The sequence below is a fragment of the Schistosoma mansoni genome, chromosome W (assembly GCF_000237925.1).
Source record: "Schistosoma mansoni strain Puerto Rico chromosome W, complete genome".
NCBI lineage: Eukaryota > Metazoa > Platyhelminthes > Trematoda > Strigeidida > Schistosomatidae > Schistosoma > Schistosoma mansoni.
In genome coordinates this window covers 14,185,408-14,213,315 of record NC_031502.1, presented here as the reverse complement: position 1 = coordinate 14,213,315, position 27,908 = coordinate 14,185,408, and the positions used below count along the sequence as shown (strand labels likewise).

The window sequence follows — 27,908 nt, the reverse complement described above, 5'->3', positions numbered from 1 at the left end:
TAGTATATTAGGAATCGAAAAACAAAAGTAGTGGAAGTATATGTGACCCATAAAAAGAAGGGCTACGACACGTTTTCAACAACTACATAAATGTACTGACGTACACAAAAGAAACGTACCAAAAAGTCGCACGATACATTCGGTATGTATGTACTGACTCCCACAACTGAACTTCATATTCAGTTTAAAGCCAGTTGTGTGGAGGCAACGTATTGTCGATTTTCATATGGACATCTCTGGTCATTTAATTTCCAAAGAGACCTATGAAGATACGACGGATATTCTAGTTTTACAACTAGCAACCAGTAGTACCTTCTATATTCGATCGTTCCCGGCCAAAGGAAATCAGAAGTCAGACGAGAAGAGGTAGGAGAGATATATTTGATACATTACCAATATATCGAGAGGCGTTCGTTATTAACTGACTCTGGAAACGTAGGAGCTGTGTCCCACGCCGAATTGCAACGTGATCTGGTACGGATGCATGACCGAAAGCCTTCAGTTAAACAAGTCCACTTAAACAATGTGGTCAGCATCCAATGTCGAACACTTAATGAGCTATTGATTTTGGGGGATTATTTACAGCTACACCTATATGCAGCAGCTTATTTGGGTGCTGTGAAATTCTGAATGAAATAAGAGTAATAAGTTGTTATTCTGAAGGTGCAAGTTCTATACTTAATACTTCCAACACAGAAACCAGTGGACATTTACTCTAGAAAAGGTCCATAGTACTCGCTAAAGAAAAAAGTTACCAAAGTCCATCAGTCCTGCGCGATGTGTTTTACATAATTTTAATTAGGTCGATTCCGCAATTACTTCATGTTGTTAAACCCTCAACCTTTGTCTTACAGAAGGATAGTAGGGTTTAAATCGTTTTGTACGGTATCGCACACAGTGTTTATCATGGCAAAGGATCGTCAGTATATTTCAGTGCTCTAACACACCTGAGCATATATCAATGTAGAGCAGAACCCGAATAAGGGAGTGTAAGAATATATAAGGAACATATAAGGAACTTCTAACGTTGGAGTACAAAAGTTAAGGAATTCCCCACTGGCGACATTTTGTGGATCTTTCGAAAGATGACTTGACGCTTCTCATAGTTCAGTAGTTACTAAGATAGACAAAACCATATTCTACTCCTCGATCACTGCTCCCTTTCCGAAGTTCAGAAAAGGATAGAACAAGAGATATAACTTTTAGTAACTGGGAACGCTCTCCTGCTGGGCAGAAATAGATTTCAAGGAATACTTGTGTTGTCAAAGTTTGGCGACTTTAACCTTGAAATATCGACATTATGGAGCCTAAAACGATTACGTCAAGGTCGGCTCTCGCTGCCAAGCCCTGTGTCATGGCTGCTACGAGGGATGGGATGTCAAAACCAGGTACTCATGATGTATGCTATATATGCATTTTCGAAATCCAGGGGATGATATTGACCGGTTGGCTCTACGAATAAGTCTTGCTGACATTGATGAACAGTTTGAAAAAATTCTTCAAAAATCTTTGGTTTTTATCCTGAAATATTTGTCAAAGTATGAAGATCATCGAAAGAAGGTGATAAAAGTAGCTTGCGCTTACTTTTTTTAGCTCATGGAACTTCTTGGAGATGTGACTCGAAGACTCAAATGCAGACCTAATATTCAGGTTCCTGTGCACGAATTATTGCTAAGTTACAATGATCCGTCAAACTCAGTGTTTTTGGTTAATTTCTCGCATATGTACATAAGACTAGGGTTTCCGCGTTTACCCCTACGACAGAAAATCAAACTCTTTCCAGTGTTATTTGCATCACTTTCTGATGATAAACCTATTTGTCAAAGAGATGGGTATGTTAACATCAAAATATTTTTGATTCCGCTAGTTTGCTACACTTAGTGCTACCTGTTGTCGATAGTCTTACCAATGAATTGGCTCCGCGTGACCCATGTTTCAATGAACTTTTATACCAAAGACGTTATATTTCAGACTTTTTCTCCTTAGTGATGCTTTTACCTTATAAGTTTGTTTACAAATTCATTCTAACCGATTTTAAAGTTTTCAAAAATTAGTCAGATCAAACAGAAGTGATCCAACTATACCCGACGGGTTCAACTCGTTCGATTTGGGTAGGATGTTACATGAACAATTTACCTGCATAACATCCTCTGAGGAACTGGAAAAGGTATGACTTTTAGCGCAAATTCTCAAACCCCACACAAACAGACCAAAACTAATGCGTGTATTTTCAGTCTTTTTTCACAATATTGAACCTTCCACCGCACTAGTTTGGCTACACATTGCCAGTATTTATCCGTATTTGAGATTTTGGCGATGTGTGCGTCGCTGACCCATAAGTCGAAAGTATTGTATACTGAAGTGTGTACATAAACTGACCACTTTTGGTTTTTTTTTCTAGAACACTAATTTAAATGATAAGTATTTGGACTTAATGATTGTCTATTCCAACGCTGTGTAAGGTAAATAGACAACTATAATTAAAACGTTTTGTATCCAGCTAGATAGAGGGGATTGTACTCGCATAGTTTGTTATCAAGGAATAAATAAAATTGGAGCTTTTCCAAACGAGTTCCTCAGGTTAATCAAAAAGGGATTTTGATCTATCAACCGTACCAAATGTGGCCATCAAAACCAATGTTACATGACCTAGATCAGGTTTTCCGTTTTAGACAACTATAGGAGAACTAAAACAGCATTTTATGTCTACACACCATTGTACATGTCAGCTTTAAACCAAATAACCGTTAACACATATTAGGTTGGTTTTAAAGTAAATCCGCTTGCGATGTTTTGGTCAAGAAACTAATTTAATTGTGTTCTAATATCTTGAATTGGCGCGATCGTCTCCCATATTCTTATAAAGGGCCTAGGCCATATGTGTAGTAGCTATCAAGGGATAAGTGTATTTCCAATTGCTTTTAAAATATTGTTTTTTCCATATTCCATAGGTTAATCAGAACCTGTGATAAATTTACTCAGAAGGAGCTGAGTGCTCCTCATTTCGGTCGTTGATGCATTAGTCGCATTTTTACCCTCTATCTAACGTTAGAACATTCCCACAAATTCCAGGTCAACAATCGTATTATTCGATATTAGTGCCCCCTCCGCTCACTGGATAGAACTGTCATCTTGGATTTTCTGTTAAAGAACGTTGTGCCTAGTTAGTTAATTAACGTCTTCAACGCCCCGTATATAGATTACGAGCAGAGTGATCGTGTACGACAACCTCACCTCAATGTTCGATTCGAGCAGTGGGGTTTAAAAGGGATGTCTAATCTCACCATTCATGTCCAATTTTGCAATCGATAACATCCTGGAAACAGCTCAGGAGAAATCAGGTAGTGATGCTGTAGTCCTGGTACCTAGAGGAAGACTTCACTCATGAGTGTGTTTATGATATTATCTTACTGCGGTTATGCTCATTATGTGCAAACTATTTAATTAGTGTTCTTAGTCACAGTATGTACTTTGCATCTCCTAAGTGCGAAGCACTTATGCAAGGCCTATAGGAGCCTGTGACCGCACTCGATATAACCGAAATGCTCGATCATTTAGAATGTGTGAGTGCTGGTATCGTGAACGTTGAGAAAGATCTACGTACGATGGTAGCTAGAGTGGCTTACTTCAATATGGATCATTTTTAGAATCATCATAATGTTAGTTTAGTTATAAGAGGTCGGGTTCACAAAGCGTTGATAGAAGTAGTTTTGCTCTATGTCTGAGGAACTTGGTCTTTCCGGGTTGGGGATGCTAGATGACTCTTTCTGTGTTTGAACATAGTTGTCTTCAAAGGATTGTTGACATTCAGTGGCAATACCATGTTAGTAATATTGAGGTTTTGTAATGTGTTTTCGGATAGTGAGGACAGTTCAGTCGGTGTCACCATCCTAAAACACCAACTTCGGCAGCTTGAACATATTTTATGTAAGTCATCCCAGATGCTTCCACACCGTGCATTATTTGCCGACGTTGCGACTCAGAATCATTTGCAATGGCATCGGTCCATTCACTCTTTGTCTTCCCTCAGATCCACTGTTTTCAAGTCACCTTATGGATTTTTTTCCCACTACTGCATATTTTTTTGAATCTTGTTTTTGATGTCTAATTCTTCACATTATCACTAATGCTGTAACTGACTCAACCACTCTGGAATTTGCCCTGACAGTTCCAACTTGCTGCTGTGATAAGGTGCGGCAACTTAAACCGATGTACAAATATATGTGGTTCTACGTTTCGTATGACTGACTAAATCAAACTTGATTTTACGACTGATGATACATTGATATTTTGTTTATTTTCAACTCAGTTAACACTAGACTTTTTGTGTATAAGGATTCCCTGTTATATTTTGCATCACAGCAACAATGTTGGTAAGTAAGATAACGGAAACCTGAAGGTAAAATAACAGGTGGTTACACGAGAAAAGCGGAATAGACACGCGATAATAAACATTTCTAGGTACCGAGTAACGAGATGGTCAATTTTTCATAACGCTTGACATAACTTAAACAGGCTCGCCTGGCAATAAATACCACTAGATCAACAGTTTCCCCTTTGGATACATAAACACCAGCAGGGATTTTATGACAGTTTGTTGGTAAATATTCTACTTTATGCTCCTTGGTTATGTAGATCCCTGACATGTTAATATAAATGTTTCTTCAAATTTGTAGTATAAAGTGGGTATCATGACATTTTACACCCGCCGCTTTTTCCCTGCGGAAGAGAGTATAATACCAGTTCTTTTTGGTTATGGAGACAGTCGCCATTCAGTAGTCTCCATTGCTGCTAAGGAACTTCGGACCCTAAGCGTGTAAGTGATTTTGGTGTTACTACTTCAAAATCCTAGTTTTTGTCTCTAAAGAAAACAGTAACGTTATTTAGTAGGGTACAAAAGACAAATTTAGCGTTGTTTATTTATTTATTATACGTATAATCATCCTTGTGATATTCATAATTCATTTTTTGTTGTGATATCACCCTTCCAAGCTTCATGGCGAAAAAGATATGCGCGGGTTCGCTTTATACTTATTTTAAGACCAAAGACTTGATGCAGCTAAGTAGTGAAAGACTGCCATAGGGTTAGACGAAGTATGTGTGCAAAAAATGTGACTGGGTGTCACATAGCACAAATCAAAATTTGATCTAGTTCCGCGTGTATATGTTAAACTTCCTTTGACTATGAGGACATTGATATTACATTTATGGTTAGAAACGAGATGTCAAGTTTGAATTTAGTTCGTAGAAATGAACACATGTTTACGTACGAATTTGTTTATTATACAACTCCATCCCAACCGTTGCTGCTACCTTGATGTGGTGGTTGGGCTTGTATATCGTGATGAACCAATCAGGCTACAATGGCTGAAACAATAGTTTTTCAAGGTCCTACCATGCCAGGCAGGTCAGTTGAAGAGCGGTAAGACTAAAAGCAGCAAACCCAAGATCCGAGGGCGAAATCGTACTGCTGACTGTACAGAGGTGTGGTGGAAGTAAGATGTTTCCTTCAGAAAACCAGCATATCAGCGATGCTGCCTTCCTACAAAAGAAGGGTGGCTTAAAAAAGGTCGAACCCAAAAACTCACACCTCGCCTACAGATTTCCGTCTCCGACTGTGAGGTTTCAACAATTACGGAGCTAACACAAAAAGATCGTGTATGACCGACCTCAAGCAGTTGTCCCTTGGGCACTGTGGTCACTCTCGAAGGTCACTAAGAATTACTCTAACCCAATTTCATTTTTAGGTTGGCAACTTCACTTATCTTGGAAGTCTGATCAGCCCCAATGTGTTGGTGTCGGACGAAATCTCAGCACGGATTCAAAAAGCTCGTTTGGCTTTTTCCAACTTACATCACCTATGGCGAAGACGAGATATCCGTCCATCAATTAAGGGATGAGTATACTGTGCAGCAGTTCGCTCTGTTCTATTTTACAGCTGCGAAACATGGCCATTAAGAGTAGAAGATACTCGTAGGTTACTAGTATTTGACCACAGATGCCTTAGAAATATTGCTCGCATCTGCTGGGATAACCGGGTAAGTAATAGTGAGGTTAGACGCAGGGTATTAGGGAATGATGGTAAATCAGTTGATGAGGTGATGAATCTTCATCGACTGAGATGGTTGGGCCACGTGTTACGTATGCCTGAACACCGATTACCACGACGCGAAATGCTGACTAGTGTAGGGGATGGTTGGAAGAGAGTTAGGGGCGGCCAAACCAAAACATGGCATCAGTGCTTGAAGTCACTAACTGGTAGTCTGAGCCATGTTGGTAGATGCAGACTACTTGTTTGGGGTCCACGTGACTATCGTAACCAATGGTTGGAGACTCTGTGTGATATAGCTCAGAATCGATCACAATGGCTTAGGTGTATACACGTTTTGTCTTTCCTTAAGTCGTGAGATTAAAATACTCTATACATTTATTTCTACGAACTAATACCTTCTTCCTGTATCATATCCGTACACAAAATTAATTTTATTACTATCTAAGTAACTGTTTCTGTGACTTCGTTGTTCATCTTGAAGTGCTAATAAGGTGTGGCAAGTTGTACCGATGCATATGTGTGCCTGGTCCTGCGTTGTAACTGACTGACCATACAACTTCATGTATGTCCAATTCGACAACATCCACAAAAATTTACTGCTAACTATCACTGACGCGTGTTTACACCAGATCCTTTGTTGACTATGACTAATAGGAACAATTTCAGCGTACTAATGAATAAAAGCCTTTCTAAACCTAATTATTTGAAATTTGATATGTTCGTGGTCTAAGCTAACATGTCGCAACTCTAGCTTCAATACGACGAACAAGACTATTGACATCCTCTCCCGGCTAACTAGAGTTGAAAGTTCAGTTGTTGTGCAGATGCATTTCTTATCAAGACCTAGAATTTAGAATACATTTGAGATAATCAGTCATATATCGGTTACAGTGATTGTAGTTAACGAACGGAACAATTGTCAGATAACACAAATCATAATGAAAAATACACTAAAACTCTATGAACAGAATTCACATTGAATAAAGTTTCGTAGCGAAAATCCAATTTAAATCGATGCCGACTTTAACCACCCTTAATTCCATATCCCCAGCATAATCATTAACTTTCTTATTTCTTTCGTCAGTAGATAAACCTTAAATTTGTAAATCTCACACTACTGTTTGTATTTCGAACTAGTCTTGTAGATTGGGAGGATGAATCTTTGTTAAATCGACTTCTAGCTTGGTATCTTGGTCGTCGTCGAGATTTCGATCCCAAAGTAAGTTAAAATAATATAGATATATAAATATTTTGGAACGGAGTGGCTCATGAATCGATTTCAAAGAGTACTTGTCAGAAGGATTACGAAACTGTTGGGCAGCAGTTAGAAATCAATAATTCTTAAAACGAGAACCTCAACAAATTGTTGGTGTACAAATATCGTATTGAAAGTCATTTCCAGTATCCTACAAAATAAATTTAGTCATCTACAACTAAAGAGAAAATGTATGTTTCGGAGAGTATCATAGAAAAAGTACTTTTGCTAGGTGCCCAGAATATAAGATACCTCGTAGGGATGTGATCAGATGGATATATTAGACCAGCAAAGTTGACAGCAACTAGACGACTCAGGGGGTCGGGCTAAACGAGAGTAACCAAAAATTCAAACCAATTATTTTGTTTCGAATTAGTTCTATACTAGTTATAGGAAATAGAAAACTAGTGGTCAAATAGAAAATAATTTGATTTAATCGCATATAAGATGTATATCGGTTTTTAACATTTTATATAATACTCCAGTTATATATACATGTGTATCTTGCTTAACAGATATCTACAGTTAACTTTTTAATTGTCACCACCTTTTAAGAAAGATAGTTCTATTTTAGTTACGGAAGGGACTCGATGGTCACAAGTTCGATAGTGGTGACCGTCATCTGAAGCTTTGTGTAGGTTATAACCTGTTTCTGGTCAGGACCAACTTTCCACAGTCATCGTCAGTATTCTACCTGTCCTCCTGTGTTGGCACCTCAAGTCTAAACTGAGAGTGGTCATATTGTGATCAGCTACCGAATGTGTACATGTGTGCAAGACTTCTATTCCTTTCAAAGTGCCTGTCAGGTTCTTGATTACGATCTGTTATCCCTACAACTTCATTGCTGTGGAGCATTTTTAGTACCCTATGTGATCAGACTTCATAAATAAACTGCCCACATGCAAATATGAAAAATTCTTTAAAGATGAACAGAGGATTTTTCACACTATCGAAAATACGCCAATATCAAAAGAATGTTCACAACTATTTGAATTACATATGGTTCCAAAAAATACGCATTACAACTTTCAAAAATGTATCAGGAATTAAAAAAAATACCTTCTCAATATTTTCATAGAGAAGACGTTCTAATTTAACTAAGTGTCCTCGAATAGAAAGACAGTTTTGTTTTTGTGCACTGTGTAAAGCAACTGCAAGCCTTCTCAAACAATGGGCTGCAGCAAGTTTCAGTTCAGCAGGATTCTCCTGAAATAAAATTATGAGAACATTTCAATAAACAAACTTGTAAATAAAAGACTTAGTTTACCGAACTCTTAAGAAACGAACTAGAAGGTTATTGAAACAATTAAATGCCTTGATATGGACGGGTAAGGGAAGAGCTTACACTCACTCTCGAAATCTTTCTGTGGGACCACTATTTGACAGCCTCAGTCTAGATCTTGTAAAAGATTAATTCCTCTATATTTGACCTCGATAAATAAATAATATCCCGTTTACTGAGTATTTAACGCTGGCTAAATCTCCTAGTAGAATTTTGGATGTACTGAGATTATTTAAAAGCCCGAACACCAGTTATAGAGATAGTTTGTTGTCAAAGATTGATAAAATCCGTAAGCTCACAGATAGATAACACACAGGGAAAACAAGTATGTGTGTATCGTTGAGTGTCAAAAACTCATATATATTAATGAGTGTTAATAGATTGTGGATAAATTATTTATTGTCTTTGCTTACAACCACTGAGAGAAGAGATGATTAGTGTGCAGACACGCACTCAATCAGACCCACACATGAATTTTCGTAGTGGATTAAATGTCTAAATTACAGAGAACACAAAAATAATACAATAGTTGGATGGGCTTGCTACAAGCTCTTTCCAACTGGCTTTACGTATGGACTGTGCTCTTACTAAAAACAGTACGGGACGTGGACGTCTGAAGTTTAAGCCATGTTATTGAATACAACGGCTCCATCTAGGGAATCTGGAAAACCTTGACCACAATACAAGGTTGTGCATGGACTCCAACATTCTGAAGGGACGAATGGCATACGAACCTATTCTGATCGCCTGCTAACATGAGACTCCATCTCGTAACGATGTTCCAATGTCAAGTGGCATCAGTTCACGAAGTCACTGGCTGTTAATCCGAGACAAATTAGAAGATGCAAAATATCTGGTTGAGATCTAAGAAATGATGATACATGCTTTTCCATTCTGTTTTCTTGAACTATGTTCTCAACGTTCAGTCTTTCTTAATTTCATCTTGTAATATTGTGGTTTGGTAACCTAGACCTAGGCTCTATGTTGATGATGGCGGATTGACTGAATATGGTGGGTAAGGTTGTTTATCATTCGTTTGTATTCGAACTGCATTAGTTGCACTTGCTATTAGTTAGTTTTTGAATATTGTAATTAACGTGGTATATCGGTTAATGTGATTGGTACGGAGTAACTCTTCATATCTCATCAATATTTGTCTTCGTTGAGTTGAGCCATACCAGGTTTACTCAAGTTTAACAATTTTTGAATGTAGTCAGTGTGTGGTCGTCTGCTAGTAAAACTTGTAATTGAAAAATGACTGAATTTTCTGCGTATGTTTTATTAGTTTTCGAATTCTACAGGTGTATTTCAAACATTTTTTAAAAAGTTTTTTTGGGAATTATACTGTTTACTTCGATTTTTTCTAGAGATTTCTCACATACATGTCCTTGTCGTGTACCAATCATTTGCTTTTTGTATCGCAAGTGTTTTAGATGTCTCTTTTAGTAACTTAAAAGGTTTCTGTTTGTTCTAATTTTAGGGACGCAATGAGCCTCGTCGTCCTCTTAGCCCTAATATGCGCATCAAACTTGGTCATTATCTTATGCGTTCGCGTATAACGTTTCCAGGCCCTTTAGCTTCTAGCTTAGTGGAAGCTGCTATGCTAGCTCTTGATCCGAGTTCATTAGCACAGTCAAATTTTCTTTCAAACTCTGGACAAAAGTGTGCGACCAACTGCATTCATGCTACGATTGAGAATGGTTCTACTTCAGATACTGATTCTGGAACTTACATACAAACGACCAGTAAAACCCAAACAGAAGAAACAATGCCCGCCAGTACACCCGGAAATCCTACCTGTTCTTCAACTTCAGTCATTCAACAGCGGCGCTTAACTGAGCATGGGCTTGACTTACTTTCTCATCTGATCAATAAGTAAGTTTAACTTTAGCTCTTCATATTTGCGCTGTTTGATTTTTTTCCGTGACTTATTTTCTAGTCTTTCAAAGTATCTGTTCTATTTCGAGATAGTTTACAGTTATTCTTTTTATTTATTATTTTATTTATTTAAACACATACATATTGGTACAAAAGGGCACCAGATACATATGCGCCACACAAAATAATGAAAGTAGGGAGAGAAGGGATGAAAAGATAAGGCGGACTGAAATGTACAACCAGAAGACTCTTTCAGTTAAGAAAGTTAGAACCACTCTTTATGTAGAAAGTAAAAGAAGGTTGCAGCAGGATCGCCACTGGCTTCTATTCTAAGCCATATCTGATAACGTCTCTAGCCACTGTGTTGCACCATCTCTCGGACCCCAGCCAGGGAGTCGTGACGGACCAACAGAAGCTAGCCCTTTGCAGCTTTCTTTCATGCCACGACACCATGTCATACACTGACCTCCTCTCCGCTTTTTCCAACCAGTCCCAGAAGATGCAACCAATGCTCATCTATACTTTTCGATGGGATGGTAGCTAGCCTAGAGGCTAGCTCCACTCGATACTTACTTGCAACAGAAGTTGCAGCCAGTTTACTAATATCGATCCGTTGGTGGTGGTCAATCCTTCGGCCACTGAAAAGGAAGGTGAGATTGGCGCAGACCAGGGTATGATCAGACTCCAGATAGGTACTCCAAAAGGAGCGGCAGTCTTGTACACAACCACGCCAGCGGTAGCTGATCGCGATGTGATCAATCTGAGTCCAGGCTTGAGATGCAGAGGGAGGACGCCAGGTGGCACACCGGCGATGACTGTGCCGGAAGTTAGTGCTAGCCAGAAACAGGTTGTGGTCTGTGCACAGTTGCAGCAAACGGTCCCCGTTATCTGTCCTGCGACCAACAAGTCCCCATCGGCCACCTAAACGACTCTCTTCTATGCCTAGACGCCCGACCTGCGCATTCAAGTCTCCGGCTAGTACTACAATATCTGTCGGACGCGCTTTCTGGAGAACAGTTAACTGATGGTAAAACTCATCCTTGATTGCATCCGGGCTGCAATCTGTTGGGGCATAGGCGGAGATGACGAAAAGACACCGTTTCTCACGCCGGTTTCTTCTCACTTTGATGGAACTTTCTAATCTAACAGCACAAAACCGACTGTTAATGGGGATCCAATCGATTAGTGCTGCCTCAGCTCTAGCGCTTAGTGCAACACCAACGCCTGCAAGACCGGACGAAGATGCCACAGAGTCCCCGGATAAGCGCACGTGAAACAAGCTTTTCAAAGCGACAGATGGAGAGCAGATTTGTAGTACTTCACTAGAGTCTTGAATACGGGTCTCGGACAGACAGCAAACATCAACATTAAGACTTTCTAAAGACATAGCCAGCCCCATCTGTTGTCCGATCTGCATTAGTGTGCGAACGTTGAAGGAAGCCAGCTTGAACGGCGTACGTGGTTTCAGAAAGACTGCTTCAGTATTCGTAGTCGGTGGAAGCATTCACTTTCAACCAGACAGTGACTGGAGATCGTTTAGATAGGACAGAGTTTCCACCATGGGCGAGCTACTGCATAAGTTGGAAAGGAAGGATACACAATTTGGGAATAAAGGGAGTGAAAAAGCGACGTAGTAAATAATAGTAATAATAATAATAATAATGGTAATAATAAAAATAGTGTAAATTGTCTTGCTTCTAATATGAGCGAGAATAGTATCGTCAATAGAATTCATCATTTCATTTATTTGTGTGTGGGCTGTGATACTGCCCGGGTGCCCAAACCGAAGCAGGTTGTTTTCTTAGGGGGCCACACCCCGAGCCTTTGACCTAAAGGTCTGATCCACAAGGCAGTGGAACATCGTGAGGAGATGCAGTCCCATGGTAGCCGGTGACCAACAGCAGGTTCATTCGCCATTCGTTCCTTCAGGATACTGGAGCCCATGTGCACCATTGGTTTGGAATCAGGGTTTTCCAACTCCCCTAGGTGGACCCTCCATGTCCACCAACCCGGTTAAAGCGCCGGACATTCGCTTTTCGTCCTCTCAATTTCGTAAACAACACCCCCGCCACGAGAAGGCAGTGAGTAGGACTTCCCTGGCAGAGGCTGTATATTCGCTGGCCATGTGAGAGCATTTCGAGAGGGAGAGTGGACTCTCCCCACTCTCGGCCGTACCAGGGCATTTGGGGACTCAGTGGCCGAGTGGATAACGCGATGGCGTTTGAAGCGAGGGTACTGGGTTCGAGTCCCATAGTGAACATCAACTCTGAGATGCAGGTACATCCAGCTGACGAGTCCCAAATAGGACGAAACAGTTATTCTAAGTTCCGAACAGCAGGAAGATATCCCGTTATTTGAAGGGCATGCATGTATATAAGAGTTCTCGACAGTCGATCTTCGAAACTCTTCAACAATAATATCAATTCCTCAGATTATTTATTAGGAAAGATAAGAAAAGCTTGAGATTCGAAGATATTCAAATTGTGATACAACAACTCTTTATGCAGCAAAAACTATGAACTTAAGACAGCAGAAATGACAAAGTAAAATTGAGCGTAATCAGTCAGATAAGAGCAAATTTCAGTGGTGTAATATCAGTTTAAAAAACGTTATCTAGGACTTCCTTACTCGTTTGAGCATCAATTTACGGAAACAAGTAACAAACATAGATAGTTTTAAGCTTTTCTGTCGTTATCAAAACTAAAAGTGAATCCTATTATAATTTCTAAAAATTTAATTTGAAGTCTAGTAAAACCCTTCATTTATTGATAGTATTTTGTATATGTAGATTGAATAATTTTAACTTAACAACCACCACGGTAAAAATCCATCTTAACCAATGTGGAATAAGTGGTAATCAAACCACTCTATGTAGTCACTGACTATTGGTCTGAGCTCCGATTTTCACCGCTACTTTTGATGTTTTTTAAAAAAATCCCTTTTCTTTTACTGTGTTGGCATGGAATATTACTTGAGCTAGTGCACACTAACGTGAAGTTATGAGTTACCGTTTATCTATTACTTGTTTTCCTTTACTCTGCCAGCCAATAGCTTCTATGGGTATAATCAGTCGTCAAATAACCTACTTGAATCCCCGTTTTTTTAAAGGCCTATGGTAATATTTTATGAGACCTAATCAGCAAGTTTAGTTTTCCACACTTGATTTTTTTCTTTAGAGATACCATTCATTGTACTCTTTAACCCATTACGAATCACATAATTTGATTCCCCCATTAGACTCATATGAGATACGAAAAAACGGGTTCAGCAAGATGGTTAGGATTTTTAAGCTTGGTATCTACATATCTCAAAAGTATGCGTCACATAGTAGTGGTCTTATATCTGAAATATATGATAAAAATACTATTCTCAATAGTAATGTTATTTCAAATTGAATCAAATCAGTATAAAAAGCACTTTTTTTCTGATAGTGTCACGACTCTAAATGGATCAGCATCTATCGCCGCTCTTCGATGTCTTATCAACTTTGCCTATGAACGTACGAGCGATGAGGTAAGTATCTTTTCCCTTTCTGTTTTATCACATTTATAAATTATATTCTGATAATTTCATGATTGACCATACTGTTTTTTACTTTAGTTAACATATGTACGGGCAAGGGCATTCGAAATACTTTCTCGCTTTCTAGCTCGTGACCCAAACTATTTGCTTAAAGACCCTAGTCAGCTACCTCGATTGTTTGACGTCTTATCTGAGGTGAGTCTTCATTGAACGAATTTTTTAAACATTTATTCTTCCTCCTATTTTTATTGATCTAGTTGTTTAGGCATATAAGTTCTAATACAGTAGGGGACCGAAAATGCCCCACGAAAGAAGTGATAATATTGTAAAGAGAAGGAAGGAATAGAATAACAACTAAATAAGTCAGAATATTTTAAAGAGAGCAAGAACGAATATTGGTGCAGAATAATATGAATTCATTTTATGTCGTTAGGTTCTCATCAGCTGCTTACAACCTATGATATTTTAAAATCAACGTTATTACAGATATTGACGTGCTTATAAATACGAGGGTGATTAGAGATGACTGTGTGTATCATGATGTAGCGAAGATTCCGATAGAGTTAATAAGGTTATAAAAAATTTGTTTTGGGTAAATAAAGTTTGGGAGGAAAAGTTCCAGAACATTGAAATAGTGATTAGGACTCATGGAGTTAACAAACAGATGATTATGTGATGAAGCAACTGGAAACAGATTAATGGTAATAAGGAAAGATATGAATTGAAGAAAAATGACGATGATCTAACTAAACTTCAGAAAGAGTCGAAATAATGAATGACGTCATAAATAAAAAAGGGTGTAATGTTACCAGGGCAAAGAAAGATGTATTACTGCCTTTTTTGGATACCTAGATCTGGTTTCCCACGTTCGATGCCTATGCTGAATACTTTAATCCATTTGACTTTAAAATTTCCGTAATGTATTCTTTGAATCGGACGTAGGCTCTCCTTTCTGTTCTACCAATATAACTATTTTGGCAGATACATGTAAATTCGTATGCGCAGTTGGTGGTAACATGAAAGGGATACCTATTGACCTTTGATTGTATTAATGAACATGTTGTTTTGAACTGGACAATCAGTTTAGCCTCAGGATAAGTCCTTGTCAATGCAGTTTTTAGTCTCATATTGATTGACCCTGTGACATCATCACCTTTAGATTTAAGTTGGATACAAATAGGTTTTTATTTACTATAGATTTATTGGGTCTTTTACCTTCACATTTTCTATATTTCTCAATAAATTTCAGTGGGTATCCGTTATTCTTTAAACACTTTTAACATTCCTTTTGTCCTCTTCTAGTGTAACGGCAGTACATATTTTTTCTGTTCTTTGAAACAGTGTTTTAACAAATGCCTTTTTGTAAGTGATTAGAGAAAAGCTATTGAAATTAAGATAGATCTCATTCCATTCGTCTTTCTTATAAACTGAACGTTGAACTGTGCCACCCTTCCTTCGTTTTATTTCGATATCGAGAAAATGGAACTTGTTTTCATTTTCATGTTCCAGAGCAAACTGGATATTTGGATGGGCTTCGTTGAAAAGTTGTAGCAGATTTGTTGCATGTTGTTAATTATTACATATGATGAAGATATCATCAACATACCTTGAATAATACATCATTTCATCAATCGCTCCTTTGAGCTTGGTTCTTTCGAGATTAGTCATGAAAATATCTGCTAGGGCAGGAACTAACGTTCAGTCGAAAGTGAGTGTAAGCTCTTCCCTTACCCGTCCATATCAAGGCATTTAATTGTTTCAATAACCTTCTAGTTCGTTTCTTAAGAGTTCGGTAAACTAAGTCTTTTATTTACAAGTTTGTTTATTGAAATGTTCTCATAATTTTATTTCAGGAGAATCCTGCTGAACTGAAACTTGCTGCAGCCCATTGTTTGAGAAGGCTTGCAGTTGCTTTACACAGTGCACAAAAACAAAACTGTCTTTCTATTCGAGGACACTTAGTTAAATTAGAACGTCTTCTCTATGAAAATATTGAGAAGGTATTTTTTTTAATTCCTGATACATTTTTGAAAGTTGTAATGCGTATTTTTTGGAACCATATGTAATTCAAATAGTTGTGAACATTCTTTTGATATTGGCGTATTTTCGATAGTGTGAAAAATCCTCTGTTCATCTTTAAAGAATTTTTCATATTTGCATGTGGGCAGTTTATTTATGAAGTCTGATCACATAGGGTACTAAAAATGCTCCACAGCAATGAAGTTGTAGGGATAACAGATCGTAATCAAGAACCTGACAGGCACTTTGAAAGGAATAGAAGTCTTGCACACATGTACACATTCGGTAGCTGATCACAATATGACCACTCTCAGTTTAGACTTGAGGTGCCAACACAGGAGGACAGGTAGAATACTGACGATGACTGTGGAAAGTTGGTCCTGACCAGAAACAGGTTATAACCTACACAAAGCTTCAGATGACGGTCACCACTATCGAACTTGTGACCATCGAGTCCCTTCCGTAACTAAAATAGAACTATCTTTCTTAAAAGGTGGTGACAATTAAAAAGTTAACTGTAGATATCTGTTAAGCAAGATACACATGTATATATAACTGGAGTATTATATAAAATGTTAAAAACCGATATACATCTTATATGCGATTAAATCAAATTATTTTCTATTTGACCACTAGTTTTCTATTTCCTATAACTAGTATAGAACTAATTCGAAACAAAATAATTGGTTTGAATTTTTGGTTACTCTCGTTTAGCCCGACCCCCTGAGTCGTCTAGTTGCTGTCAACTTTGCTGGTCTAATATATCCATCTGATCACATCCCTACAAGATATCTTATTCTCCAAGCATTGGGCGACAAGTACGTTGCTTTCTTTTGAGTTTTTATGGTTCCTAGTATTATATCTGTTCTGTCTCTTTGAGTTTTCTCATTTATATCACTTTTTTTAAAGGCAATAAGTTTGATGTTTGTTGTAAATTAATATTTTTATTAGTCGTCTTTCGCCCCATTAAGCTATTCTTTTTCTGCAATTGGTATCGTGGTTGTTTTTACTGTAAGCAGAAGACCTCCCTTGAGTCTGACTTAATTGGACTTTTTTCTGTTAATCAAGGAATTATCTCGAGCACTATATCTGATAAACTTTAGCAATTTTTATATGACGGAATAGATCCTAGTTCGATAATCGAAATGAATAATACAAGATTTCTGTCCTTATAACTTTATCTCACTGAGCCGTGAAATATCAAAATACAATACTAACCTTTGACTGCAAAGAACTATTTTAGAAAGATATCACTGTCTATACATTTTGACAAAAAATTATGAGAAAAAAGTAAATAAATGGTTCCTGCTGATTGTTTTAACTAAGTTATGTGTTTTTTCAGTAAAGTTGTTCTGTCTATAGTTCAGGATGTAAACAATTCTAGAGTAGACGGTTTACCTCTGACCAATGAACTGAAACGTTGAGTTCCACTTTGGTTGCTTACTATCAGATTTAAATTGACTTTAAATTTTTTCTCTTAGTTCTCTGACTCAATGAACAAGGGTTTTTTTCACGGATGATAGATATATGTGTTGCAGTTTTTCATTGGTATTTCAAAAGTATCTTGTGTTCTCATCCTTAAAATGTGTTTTTGACCTTTATATTGACAGTACATTTCTTCAACAGAATACTTAAAATCTCTGCTTGACTAGATTGTTTCAAACATTTATAGAGGTCAATGTAAATTCCTTTACCTATTCCAAAAGAAACTCTTGGTTTATATTTATTATTTTTATTTCAGGGATCCTCGCGTAAGAGCTGAAGCATGCGTGGCTTTTGAACAGTTTCTTGACCCCAATATTATTCATGACATCGTCTATGGGCGCGTTAAACTACCATCTTTCGTTGAATTTGTTAACCATGTGAGTTGTATACAAAATAACATGCAAATATGAGTTGTTTAGGAAACATTTTAACATCAGAACGCTGTTACTTGGAAGCCATTCATTGTTAAGGAGTATTTGGTTGACGTTATTTCTTTATGCATAAGTTTCTGTCACATGAAGCACAGTCCCATTGAGCCTAAAAGTAGGAGTCGACAATTATCTTGTGTTATGGTGTGATCCTAGTTCATAAAAGCTTTCTTGCTGGCTACTTAGCTCTTTACTGTCATGGTTGACACAGGTTCAACTATTATCAGTACTTTCCACACCCCATTTTCACTCAAACCTTTGTATCCAAGTGACATCATAAACACTTCCTTTCATTGTATCGTCAGGTCTTCTTGTCACTAAGATATCTAGAGGTGGTTGGTACCACAGTTTACTTCTTCCTCCTGAGAAGGTGACTGGTTGATGAATTTTGGTAAACGTTTCTTATAAGTTGTGAGATTCTGCTGGATCTACTCAACCCCTACATACAACTTTTGAGAAAAGAATTCCATTTCTATTAAAATGAATCCCCGTTACTTTAAATTACTTAATGTAGACTCAGCTCATAAACTTTCAGTACCTTTTGTACTAATATCTTTATTTAGTAATAAATACTCAGTTTACAAATTCTAATAATTGTAATAGATTCATATATAATTGATTGACTTAAATGTATTTTCAATTAATATACTTGTGTCATCATCAAAAGCCTCAATTAGTGAACTAGTTTCTTTACTTTAGTTAACGGAATAATTAAAAAGAGAATAGAAACACTCGCGTTCACTGTACGATAGTCAATATTACAAAACATAACTCACGAACGTATCAGATTCACCATAGTTGTTTTGAACTGTAAAAGTGTCACTCTTATAATGACAAAATTCTTATTTGCTTATCACATCTCGAAAGGGAGTTTAATTTGTTCTTCAAAATAGTACCCTAATCTACACTTTCTGATATGCTAGGCTCTAGCGAGAAGAAACTCTGTCGTATGCTTTATAACTGGTAATGGTAAGCTATCATTATATTCCTTCTCCGTAACCATAATATCGATATCCCACGGACTGCGTCTCTGAATGTAATCATGAGGCTTATGTGCTGTAATGGCATCTTATTTACAAGGTTTCCCTTACTACAGTTTATTCATACAGCTGTGTAAATTTGATGGATGAAGTCGTCCAAAAGTTTTCTCGATGAATTTATTTCCCCTACAATTTATATCTTTACTTTTAGGATACTCAACATTCTCGTAAAAATCCGTTTGTTGAGGTGGAACGTCTTATACCGGTAAATTTGGTATTTCTGAAATTTTTATTATATTAATCTGAAATTTCGTTAAGTAACACAACTATCCACAGTTCTTTATGATCAAAGATTCACAGTTGAGAGAAATACAAACTGGATTAACAGTGATTATCGATAATCTGTGAATAATTTATCACCAAGCTATTTTAATATATCTGGTTTACATCTGTTCAAGTGTTTCAGTTGTGATGACGACAAATAAATGAAGTTCAACCCAAAATTTATGGTATTTAACATTCGGTTAGGCATAGTTAGCTCAGGACCTAGTACAAATGTGTATCAGTCTAAGTTGCCACACCTCAGGTTAACAAGAAAGTCGAAGGCACGAAAAGCCTACAAGAGACAATTTTTTTGAGTAAAATGGAAGTCTAAACGTGAGAAATATGATTCTGATGTAAATAAGATCTGAAAATGAGACGTTGGAATTTGGGGGGAAATAAAGTGGTCTCAATAACTTAAAGATGGATCTTGCATCACCCAACTTATCCAACGTTAGATTGCGACACTTACAAAGATCAAAACTTAAAATCTATTTTTTTCACTTTCAACTTTTTTATAAATTGATTTGTTGTCGTGGTCTATTCACCGGTGTCGCTAAAATTTCGTTGTACAAATGCATTAGTCTTATAACCTTCAAAATATTCAGCATTTGCAGCAATACACTTTTCCCATTGCTTAAAATATTCGTGGAAAACGTCTGTTTTGTTTTTTTGGGGAACGAAAAGAGATGCAAGAACACACTTCTAGTGATTGGCAAGGGTGGTCTAGTGTAGTGATTGAACAACATGAAAGTTTGTAATATATAATAATTTTTTTTACCTCGGTTCACGAGTTAACGAATCAGGGCAGATAAATTACGATTTTTTTTAACTAAATAGATAGAGAGTCAAGTCTAAATTCTCTCACGATGATTAGTATTCACGTTCATCGTCATATGTTGTTTGCTGGGTTATGTGCATAGCTTAGAGCTCTGGGAGCTTAGTTCGTGTATTTACTGTGCAGAATATATATCACTAATCTTCATCATATATTAATACCTGTAGGTGGTTCAGTTTATTCGTTTATGCTTGTTGGCGACCCACGGTGGCTTAACACCTGCACAAGAGGCTGGGCTTACTTACGAAACGGAAGAAGAGGTCCGATATTTGATTAACCAAACTGTAAGATACTTTTTGTCTGCTGGAAACCTGACAACCGTCTCTCAAACCCCTCTTTCAGTCAACAACACAACAACTGTATCTACGACTTCAACGACTACCTCTGTTTCCACTGGTTCAAATGTTCCAGTTATCAATCCCGAACAAGCGAAACGCAGTATCGACACTTATTTTCGTCTTATCCAAGTGGTTATTTTCACGCGATCTCAGCACACCAAAGATTGTTAGTTTTTTTCATTTTCATCCCACCTAATTTTGTGAAAAATATCTGATTTTTTTCTGCAAACGAAATATCACGAATCATCTATACCCAAATATTAAGAAAGATTTCTAAACAGTCAATACTTCCTGTACACTAAAGATCGCTACATTATATGATTACCGTCTGTGAATTAAACCGAAATTTATCGTTGTTATGACAGGGTGCTAATAACTTCAAAACTATGCATAAATTTCATGCCTCCTAATGTTGCTAAGGTTTTGCGTCTGAATTTGGATTCTAGTAGTAGGAGAAATAGTGTTTGATGTATTCATCAACTCAGTATCAGAAAACATAGGAAATGAAACAATCATTCATATTTTGCATCAGAAAAGCAAAAAAATCAAAAACAAAACCACAAGACCTTACAAAAGAATTTTTTTAAGTGACAATATAATGCACGGCATATGTTATACGACTAGCGACGCCATGCCGTATCACACAAAGTCTCTGGCAACAGATAAATATTACTTTATTGCGCCCCTGATTTCAGATTCTAATGCTCTAGAAAAACCTCTCCTCAAGCCATTTCTGTACTGTAGTAGCTGTTTGCTACGTATTACAGTTAAGCACTAGGCTCTTCTTGTGATTTTCTCCTTGGTAATCGTCATTAAATCTTCATCTAAATTAATGAAATTCCTAAATCGGTGTTTTATGTATATATATATCCCAAACAATCAGTAGATAAGCAGCAACATCTGCTTGAAAGTTTTATCTCGGAGTAAATCGAAATCAGGTTATAAAACTTGTTTTTATTTTTATTTTTAATCTTACAGCTCCAGATTTCCCAAATTATTTAGAAGAAGTTTTAGTTGGCAATACTAAAGAATTGATTACTTGTAACAAGCAACTTTTTGATCGTATGAATGTGAGTTTTCTTAGTAGTATATATTGAATAAAAATAAGTATTCTTTTGTTACGAGCATACTGCAATTTATATCTTCTGGTCGACCCTACTTCAGGTATTTTTCTACTTGTTTAAAAACCAACTTTTTTGTTTTTAAGTATTTACTTTTTAAAAATGATTGACTCCAAAACTAAGTTTACTTACTCTCAGAGATCTTAAGCTTTTTTCAACTCGTCCAACATACCGAAAATATTCAAAATGTCTAATAAACCAGATTTTGACAGCTAGTAATGTCACTTTTTTAAGCTTACGGTGATTCCAAACAACGATAATTCGGATGAACAAAATTTTGCGTACTAGACTGACCGAATGACCAATACACAACAACAATCTCACACAATTTAAGAGAAAGAAGTCAAGATTTCTGAAAAAGGTCCTAATATCCAAAGAAGTGAAAATTTTTGTCGAACTCTTTTCATACAATAGCAGGTCTGAACCAGATACACAAAAAGTGCAAAGTAAGGATTAGAACAGCTAATCAGATAACATGAGGCTCAATGAGGTTATAAAATAAAAAAGGTTACTTAGGGCTTTCTTAAGTATCTAAGCTGCCGTTTTTCGAAACGTTAATAAAACAGATATTTTAGATTTAATAAATACTTTTGGTTTTTGAAATCAGTTCAGTGCATTTGAAATCTTCCGGTATTTCTTCTCTGACGTTGCGCTTAAATTTGACAATTTTTTTCACTTAATACTCTCTCTTCACTGCTTTGTACTTTTGTTGATAACATCGAAAATTTGAAAAAGTCAAGGAAAGTGTTTAGAGTTATGTTGAGTTCTTCTGGCTGATCTTTACTGAGTTTTCCGTGTTGTAGGTTCAAACAGCCCACTCATATTTGTCCTTTCACAGTTACCTCGAAAAAGTTTTCTACCCACTGACACATATTTCCCATGCTTGATTTCCATTACATCCCCAAACACTAATTCATTAGTCTCATATAAGCTATCTTCTGGTTGTCTTTGCTCCTGACTGCTCTCACTATGCAGTTTATTGTTCGACGCCTTTATCCCATTAATTCTTCTTGCTAGCGGTAAATAAACCGGATTAAGGCATGTTATGTGCATGATCGTGACAGCGCACACTGATTGGCTAATTTTAATCCAATCAGCTCTGGCAGATTATTGGATAAAAGTTTAGATGTTTCTTATGCATTTACTATAGATATATGAACGTTTTTCTAACGATTGATTGCTGTTCACATACCCTTGTTATTTTAAATACAATTTCGTTCCTGTTCAAGGTGTTCTGTTTTTTTGGGGTCTTGTCGAGTGTCATTGTATAAAAATACTAAGTAATAAGAGTAGCTGGGTCGTTTATTAGCAAAACAATTATAACACCTCTGCTAACGAATTCTGCTGTGGTGGTTACTCTTGTAAATGAATAGGATACGTTGAATTATCTCTGCTAGAGCATCTTCGCCTTTTTCTTTCAGCTCTGCTTTTTGAACTGTCCACATGTCATTGAATCTGTCCATCAGATTATGGATGACATAGTAGTGGGCGAATACCATTGTCAGTTATGTGTTAACAAGAATCAGTGAACAATTTCGACGTAAATTCGCAACCATCGTCAATAATGACTTTCTTTGGAGTTCTACGGTACTTCGAGTATACATCTAGCACTAGACATGTACTCCTGCCATAGAACTGCCAAAATCGAGGTGTATTGTGACCCATGAATGTTTTGAATCTGATTGATTCGCTCAACTTTCGGTGAATTCCTTGGTCTGCATTGATGCTCCTCACATTTTCACTATTTGTTTATTCTGTGAATGTGTTTTTGGTCATTATGCGTAACTTCGTTCAATTGATCTAATCTGAGTAAAACCTGGAGATTGAGTATAAAGTATAAAAACTAGTAATTTGAGTTCTTCCAGTCATATCTTATTTTACATTTTTCTAACTTTAACTACTCTTTTTTTTCTAGAATGTATTGTTGGCGACCCCTAGAGGAGCGAGTTGTCGTCACGCTTGCGCTTCTGTCTACAGTGTAGTTGTTATGGAAACTGAAGCCCCCACACAGGCTTTGCAAACGGCAAAAGGTATGCTTGCTGCCCTTCCCAGCCCGGGTTCTGTTATTGATGGCGAATCGTCCCATGCAGTTCAGGGCATGTTCATGGGTGCAGCTTATCTTCTGGAACGGTTATTCACAGCTTATGTCGTACCATTCAATTCCACTAGTGTCTCTTCTAAAACCAATAAACAATCTTCAACGGAGCAAACAAAAAAGGGAAAGAAAGAAAAACAACAAAATCACAGAAACCTCCAAACTGATATTATTCGAACCATAGAGGAACTGCTAAGTCTAATGGGTTAGTAATTTTTCAAATTATCAGTATTATTTTTATGCAAATCCCAATGATTAAACAGTTGGACTCAGTTTATATGCCAACAAATGCTTACTTTGTTATTGTATTAATAATATATAAACGTTATTTGCGTCAATTTTTAATTTTAATTTCTCAACGGAAATGTGTAAACTAAGGTAATAACATCCTTCTTTAACCAAGGATTATCCTGCCGATATTTTCATATGAACAACGAATAAAACTAATAACGATCATGTAAAATAATTATCCATAAGTGAATTTATGCTTTAGAAAATGTTACTTAGCCTTTAGTTCTTGATTATGTGTATCAACTTATACATATTGTCTTTACTAATTTTCATCGTTTCATAGATGCATTTTTGGTAAAGCCTAGTCAGCTTGTTGATAGTTTGAAAATAAATAACACAAAAAATACTGTGGAGAATGATGGATTTTGCTATGTTAATTCTAGTGTATCACAAGCTACAGTGGTTGCATTACTGGAGGCACTTGTTGTTATTGGTAGAGCTGGTTGTTTATCGCATCTTCCATCTGGGACATTACCCATTGAAGGTAATAACTCAACAACCTCATTGCTAAGTTCTAAAGCTTCATTTGTTCATCGAATTTTATCATATCTGCCAACCGTTTGTGAAGAACGTTCCTCATCGTCACTCAGATATCCAAGAGTTTCACAAGCTGCTCTTCGAACATTGGCAGCAGTTTGCATGGGTGAAGGCTATCAAACCACAAAAGATGAAACATCTAATTCTTCAGAATCTAAAACAATCGAAAACTCAAAACCCAAATGTCATCCCCACACGATTCCTATTATGAAAATTATGGTGGGTACAGCTGAAGTAAGTGGGAATTTGAGTTCTTGACTACCCATTATATTATATTAAAGATTCCGATTGTGTTGTTCTAATATCCATTATATGTTCACTCTGATACATTTCTTTAAAAATTTTCTTTGTGAAACTTCCCTACCCATGAATTTGATGTCTCATCTAAGGTCTGCTGATATAGCGCATGATCCCTATCTTAGACTCGTCCAAGCAAAAATTAGCAAATGGCTATGCTTATTTTCAAACCCAGGCAATCCTTGGGTTAGGAATAGCGTACTGGATAGGGATGACAAACCAATTGATAAGGCACTGAATCTTCATCAAATAAAGTGGTAAGGTTGTGTGTTACGTCTGCCCGACCACCGCCTACCTCGACGGGCAATGTTGTCTGGTGTGAGAGTGAGGTAGAATAAATCTGGGGTTGGTCAAACCATGACATGATACCAGTCCATAAAGTCATTGACCATCAGACTTAAACCATCTTGTTGGGGTCCGCATAATTGTCATCACCATTGGTGATGTCTTTGTGTTACATGGCACAGGTGCACCCGTTCTTTGTCTTCCCCTAAATTCTAAGTTTCAAAATTCTGAAAAATCTTTTTATTGCACTAATTTTTTGAGTCGTATCTTCGATGCCTAATCTTTTTCTATGACCACTAATACTTTTACTAACCCTACTACTCTGGGATTTGCCCTAACAATTTCATCTCACTGTGTTGATGGAGTATGGGAAGTTGAACCTATGTACACACATACTAGATTTTACGTTGCATTCGATTATCTGGTTTCCAGACTCTGTTCAACTCCCTCAATTTAACCCACACAGCATATAAGGTAAATATAAGCAATTAAAGTAAAAATCCTACATTATACGTCGGTAGGTAGTATAAGACTTATCGTGCCTACAAATACCTAATCAAATCACTTCTTGTTATGCTCTCAAGCAAGAGTATGTGTAATTTGTATCTTAGGACAAATAGTTACTATGAATACGGTAACAGGAAATAGCTATCATCATTCAAAAAAAGAACAGGAAACATTTAGTAGTCCTCAGTGAATGGATTTGATAAAGAAATTATTAGTCACAGAGTAAAAGTGCGTAAACTGCTCTGTGAATGACTTCTTTATTCAGTTTATTAGCCGAGGAGCACATCAATCATTTAGTTCAAAAATCTCTTAAAAAATACAACTTAACTGTGATTAGCGTTTTAACAGTTTTTAATTTTTAAACCAGTAATTTTTCACTACAGATGCTCATTATCCTGAAGTTCATTTTGTTTGTGTCGATAATTAGCCGCCATAAATGAATAAATAAATGATTTCTCGTAGTCTTCACAGTTTCGGAAAAAACGCGTAACCGATGTATACTTGTGTTCTCTCGGTAGTTTTATATCAATTCAATCGTTTAGATGACGATTTTTAACTATTACTCTTTTGTCTATATTTACTATTTAATGTCAGGTAATAGTTTCTCTTACTATCACAATCTCTTTTTCGCTAACAACAACTTTGATGCTAATACGTGGAGTATTCTACAACCAGTGTTCTCAGAAATTCTCCGGTTTGCGCATATGATTGTATCACATTGCGTATAAAGATTGAAATTTATGCTATGAACTATTTCGAAGCATTAGTGTCGTATTAAAGAAAAGAAAATACCATGTAAGAGGTGCTTTTTTCATACTAAAAGCTGATCTGCCTACTTCCTAAGAAATGGCTGTAAAACATGTATGTTTATTGCAGTGTAATCTATTCTCTGCTGTAATCTAACAAATTTCATGAAATCGTTTATTATTGTATCTCTAGGCGACCATACTCCTGATCCTAATTATTGATTTGGTATTCTGTCATTTCTATTTTAAGACCACTTAAAAATGTGATTATAAAGTACTTTACCGCTTTTTCATATTCGTGATTCCACCGACGATTAGGAAAGAGACCGTAGCTCTCCATATTTCATAGCTGGCTAAAGTTCTATTTCATCATAATTTCTGGTGAATATTCAAAAAATAAAACGTGATAATGTCCAAAGACTCCAATTAATGTTTCCAAAGTAAGGCCAGATTTCCTGATAATTCAAAACATCTACCTATTTCAAAAAAGGAACCATTTTATTTCATTCCACCAGTTGGAGTTTCTAAAGACAAAATTTTAATATCATTTTTCGGTCACTTCATATTTTAATCACAATTTGTATACCAGATAAGATATTTGTATCAGTATCCCTAACTCGTATTATTTTCTCATTGATCTGTCCAGATTAACGACCCAAGCCTTCATTTAGCTGTAGGGACTGCCCTAGCTGACTGTATTCTTGGACCTATATCACCGTATCGATTTCATTGGTATGAAAGGAATTATCCTCTTGTCATTCCAGCACATAGTTTAAATGCTGCTGTTAATGGACCGAATGCTCGATGGTTGGCAGAACAGCTTCGATCACTACTTACTCCCCTCCCAGGACAGGTCCAAACGCGACCAGTGACTATCGCTGCAACTTTATGGATTCTTAACTTAGTTCGGCGTTTGGGTCCACTTCCAAAATCACTACTTTCTTACCAGTTGCTAATTGATCTTTTGGACGAAAAAGATGGTAACGATAACTAATCCGATTCTATCCTTTTTTAAATCTATGGTTTTACGCTTACAAACTTTTTATAAAGTAGTGTTTGAGAATTTTTCTTCCACACATTAGGTTAGATAAACTATCCAACAACTCTGCGGTTCGTATCAGTCCGTGACGTAAACCTACTTCATATTGTTTTTTTTAGGTTTATTTTTTGTAATTATTAGAATCAGAAGTTGATGCACTTGCGAGGTGCTACAATTAGACGTCCGTTAACCCAGAGTTTTCTCTTTTCTTTATGCTTTAAACTTATTATAAGTTTTTACCTGTAGCACTAAACTTTTGTTCGCTCTTTAAATGAAAATTCTAATGTTCCTTATAACTTTCGCTTGTGCTTTACTTATTAAGTCTGATCAAGTAAGTATCCTATACGTAATAATAAATATTGAAAATTTAGGAAAAAAAATCTTGACTTTCAAGCGGTAATACTTTATGTGGGGGATCATCAGGTTTTGATTTATTAAGAAAATATTTGCCATCTATTGCGATAAAACTTAACTGTGTCTACATTATCACTCAGTAAAAATTATTTGTGGTTGTGCGGTTAAAGTCACGGTATATATGAATAACTATAGAAGTTCCCAATATCTCTGTGCTGTTGCCGTGTTAAGTATGTAC

The 27,908-nt window shown here is 36.7% G+C and overlaps 2 protein-coding genes across 2 annotated transcripts; both read left to right on the top strand.

Annotated features, from left to right (window-relative positions):
- Window positions 1–1,354: 1,354 nt before the first annotated feature.
- Smp_164430 (proteasome-associated protein ecm29-related) lies at window positions 1,355–7,280 on the top strand (the record flags this gene model as incomplete). Its single annotated transcript, XM_018788649.1, has 7 exons — window positions 1,355–1,388; window positions 1,430–1,560; window positions 1,594–1,832; window positions 1,868–2,005; window positions 2,041–2,167; window positions 4,677–4,816; window positions 7,190–7,280. 7 exons carry the CDS (start codon window positions 1,355–1,357, stop codon window positions 7,278–7,280), a joined length of 900 nt encoding a protein of 299 aa, XP_018654171.1.
- Window positions 7,281–7,496: 216 nt separating this feature from the next.
- On the top strand, window positions 7,497–27,237 carry Smp_198490 (putative barh homeobox protein; the record flags this gene model as incomplete). Its single annotated transcript, XM_018788648.1, has 9 exons — window positions 7,497–7,570; window positions 8,388–8,513; window positions 17,750–17,870; window positions 19,113–19,166; window positions 20,228–20,564; window positions 21,377–21,468; window positions 23,435–23,819; window positions 24,189–24,676; window positions 27,196–27,237. The coding sequence occupies 9 exons, from the start codon at window positions 7,497–7,499 to the stop codon at window positions 27,235–27,237; spliced, it is 1,719 nt and encodes a 572-aa protein (XP_018654170.1).
- Between the last annotated feature and the right edge of the window lie 671 nt (window positions 27,238–27,908).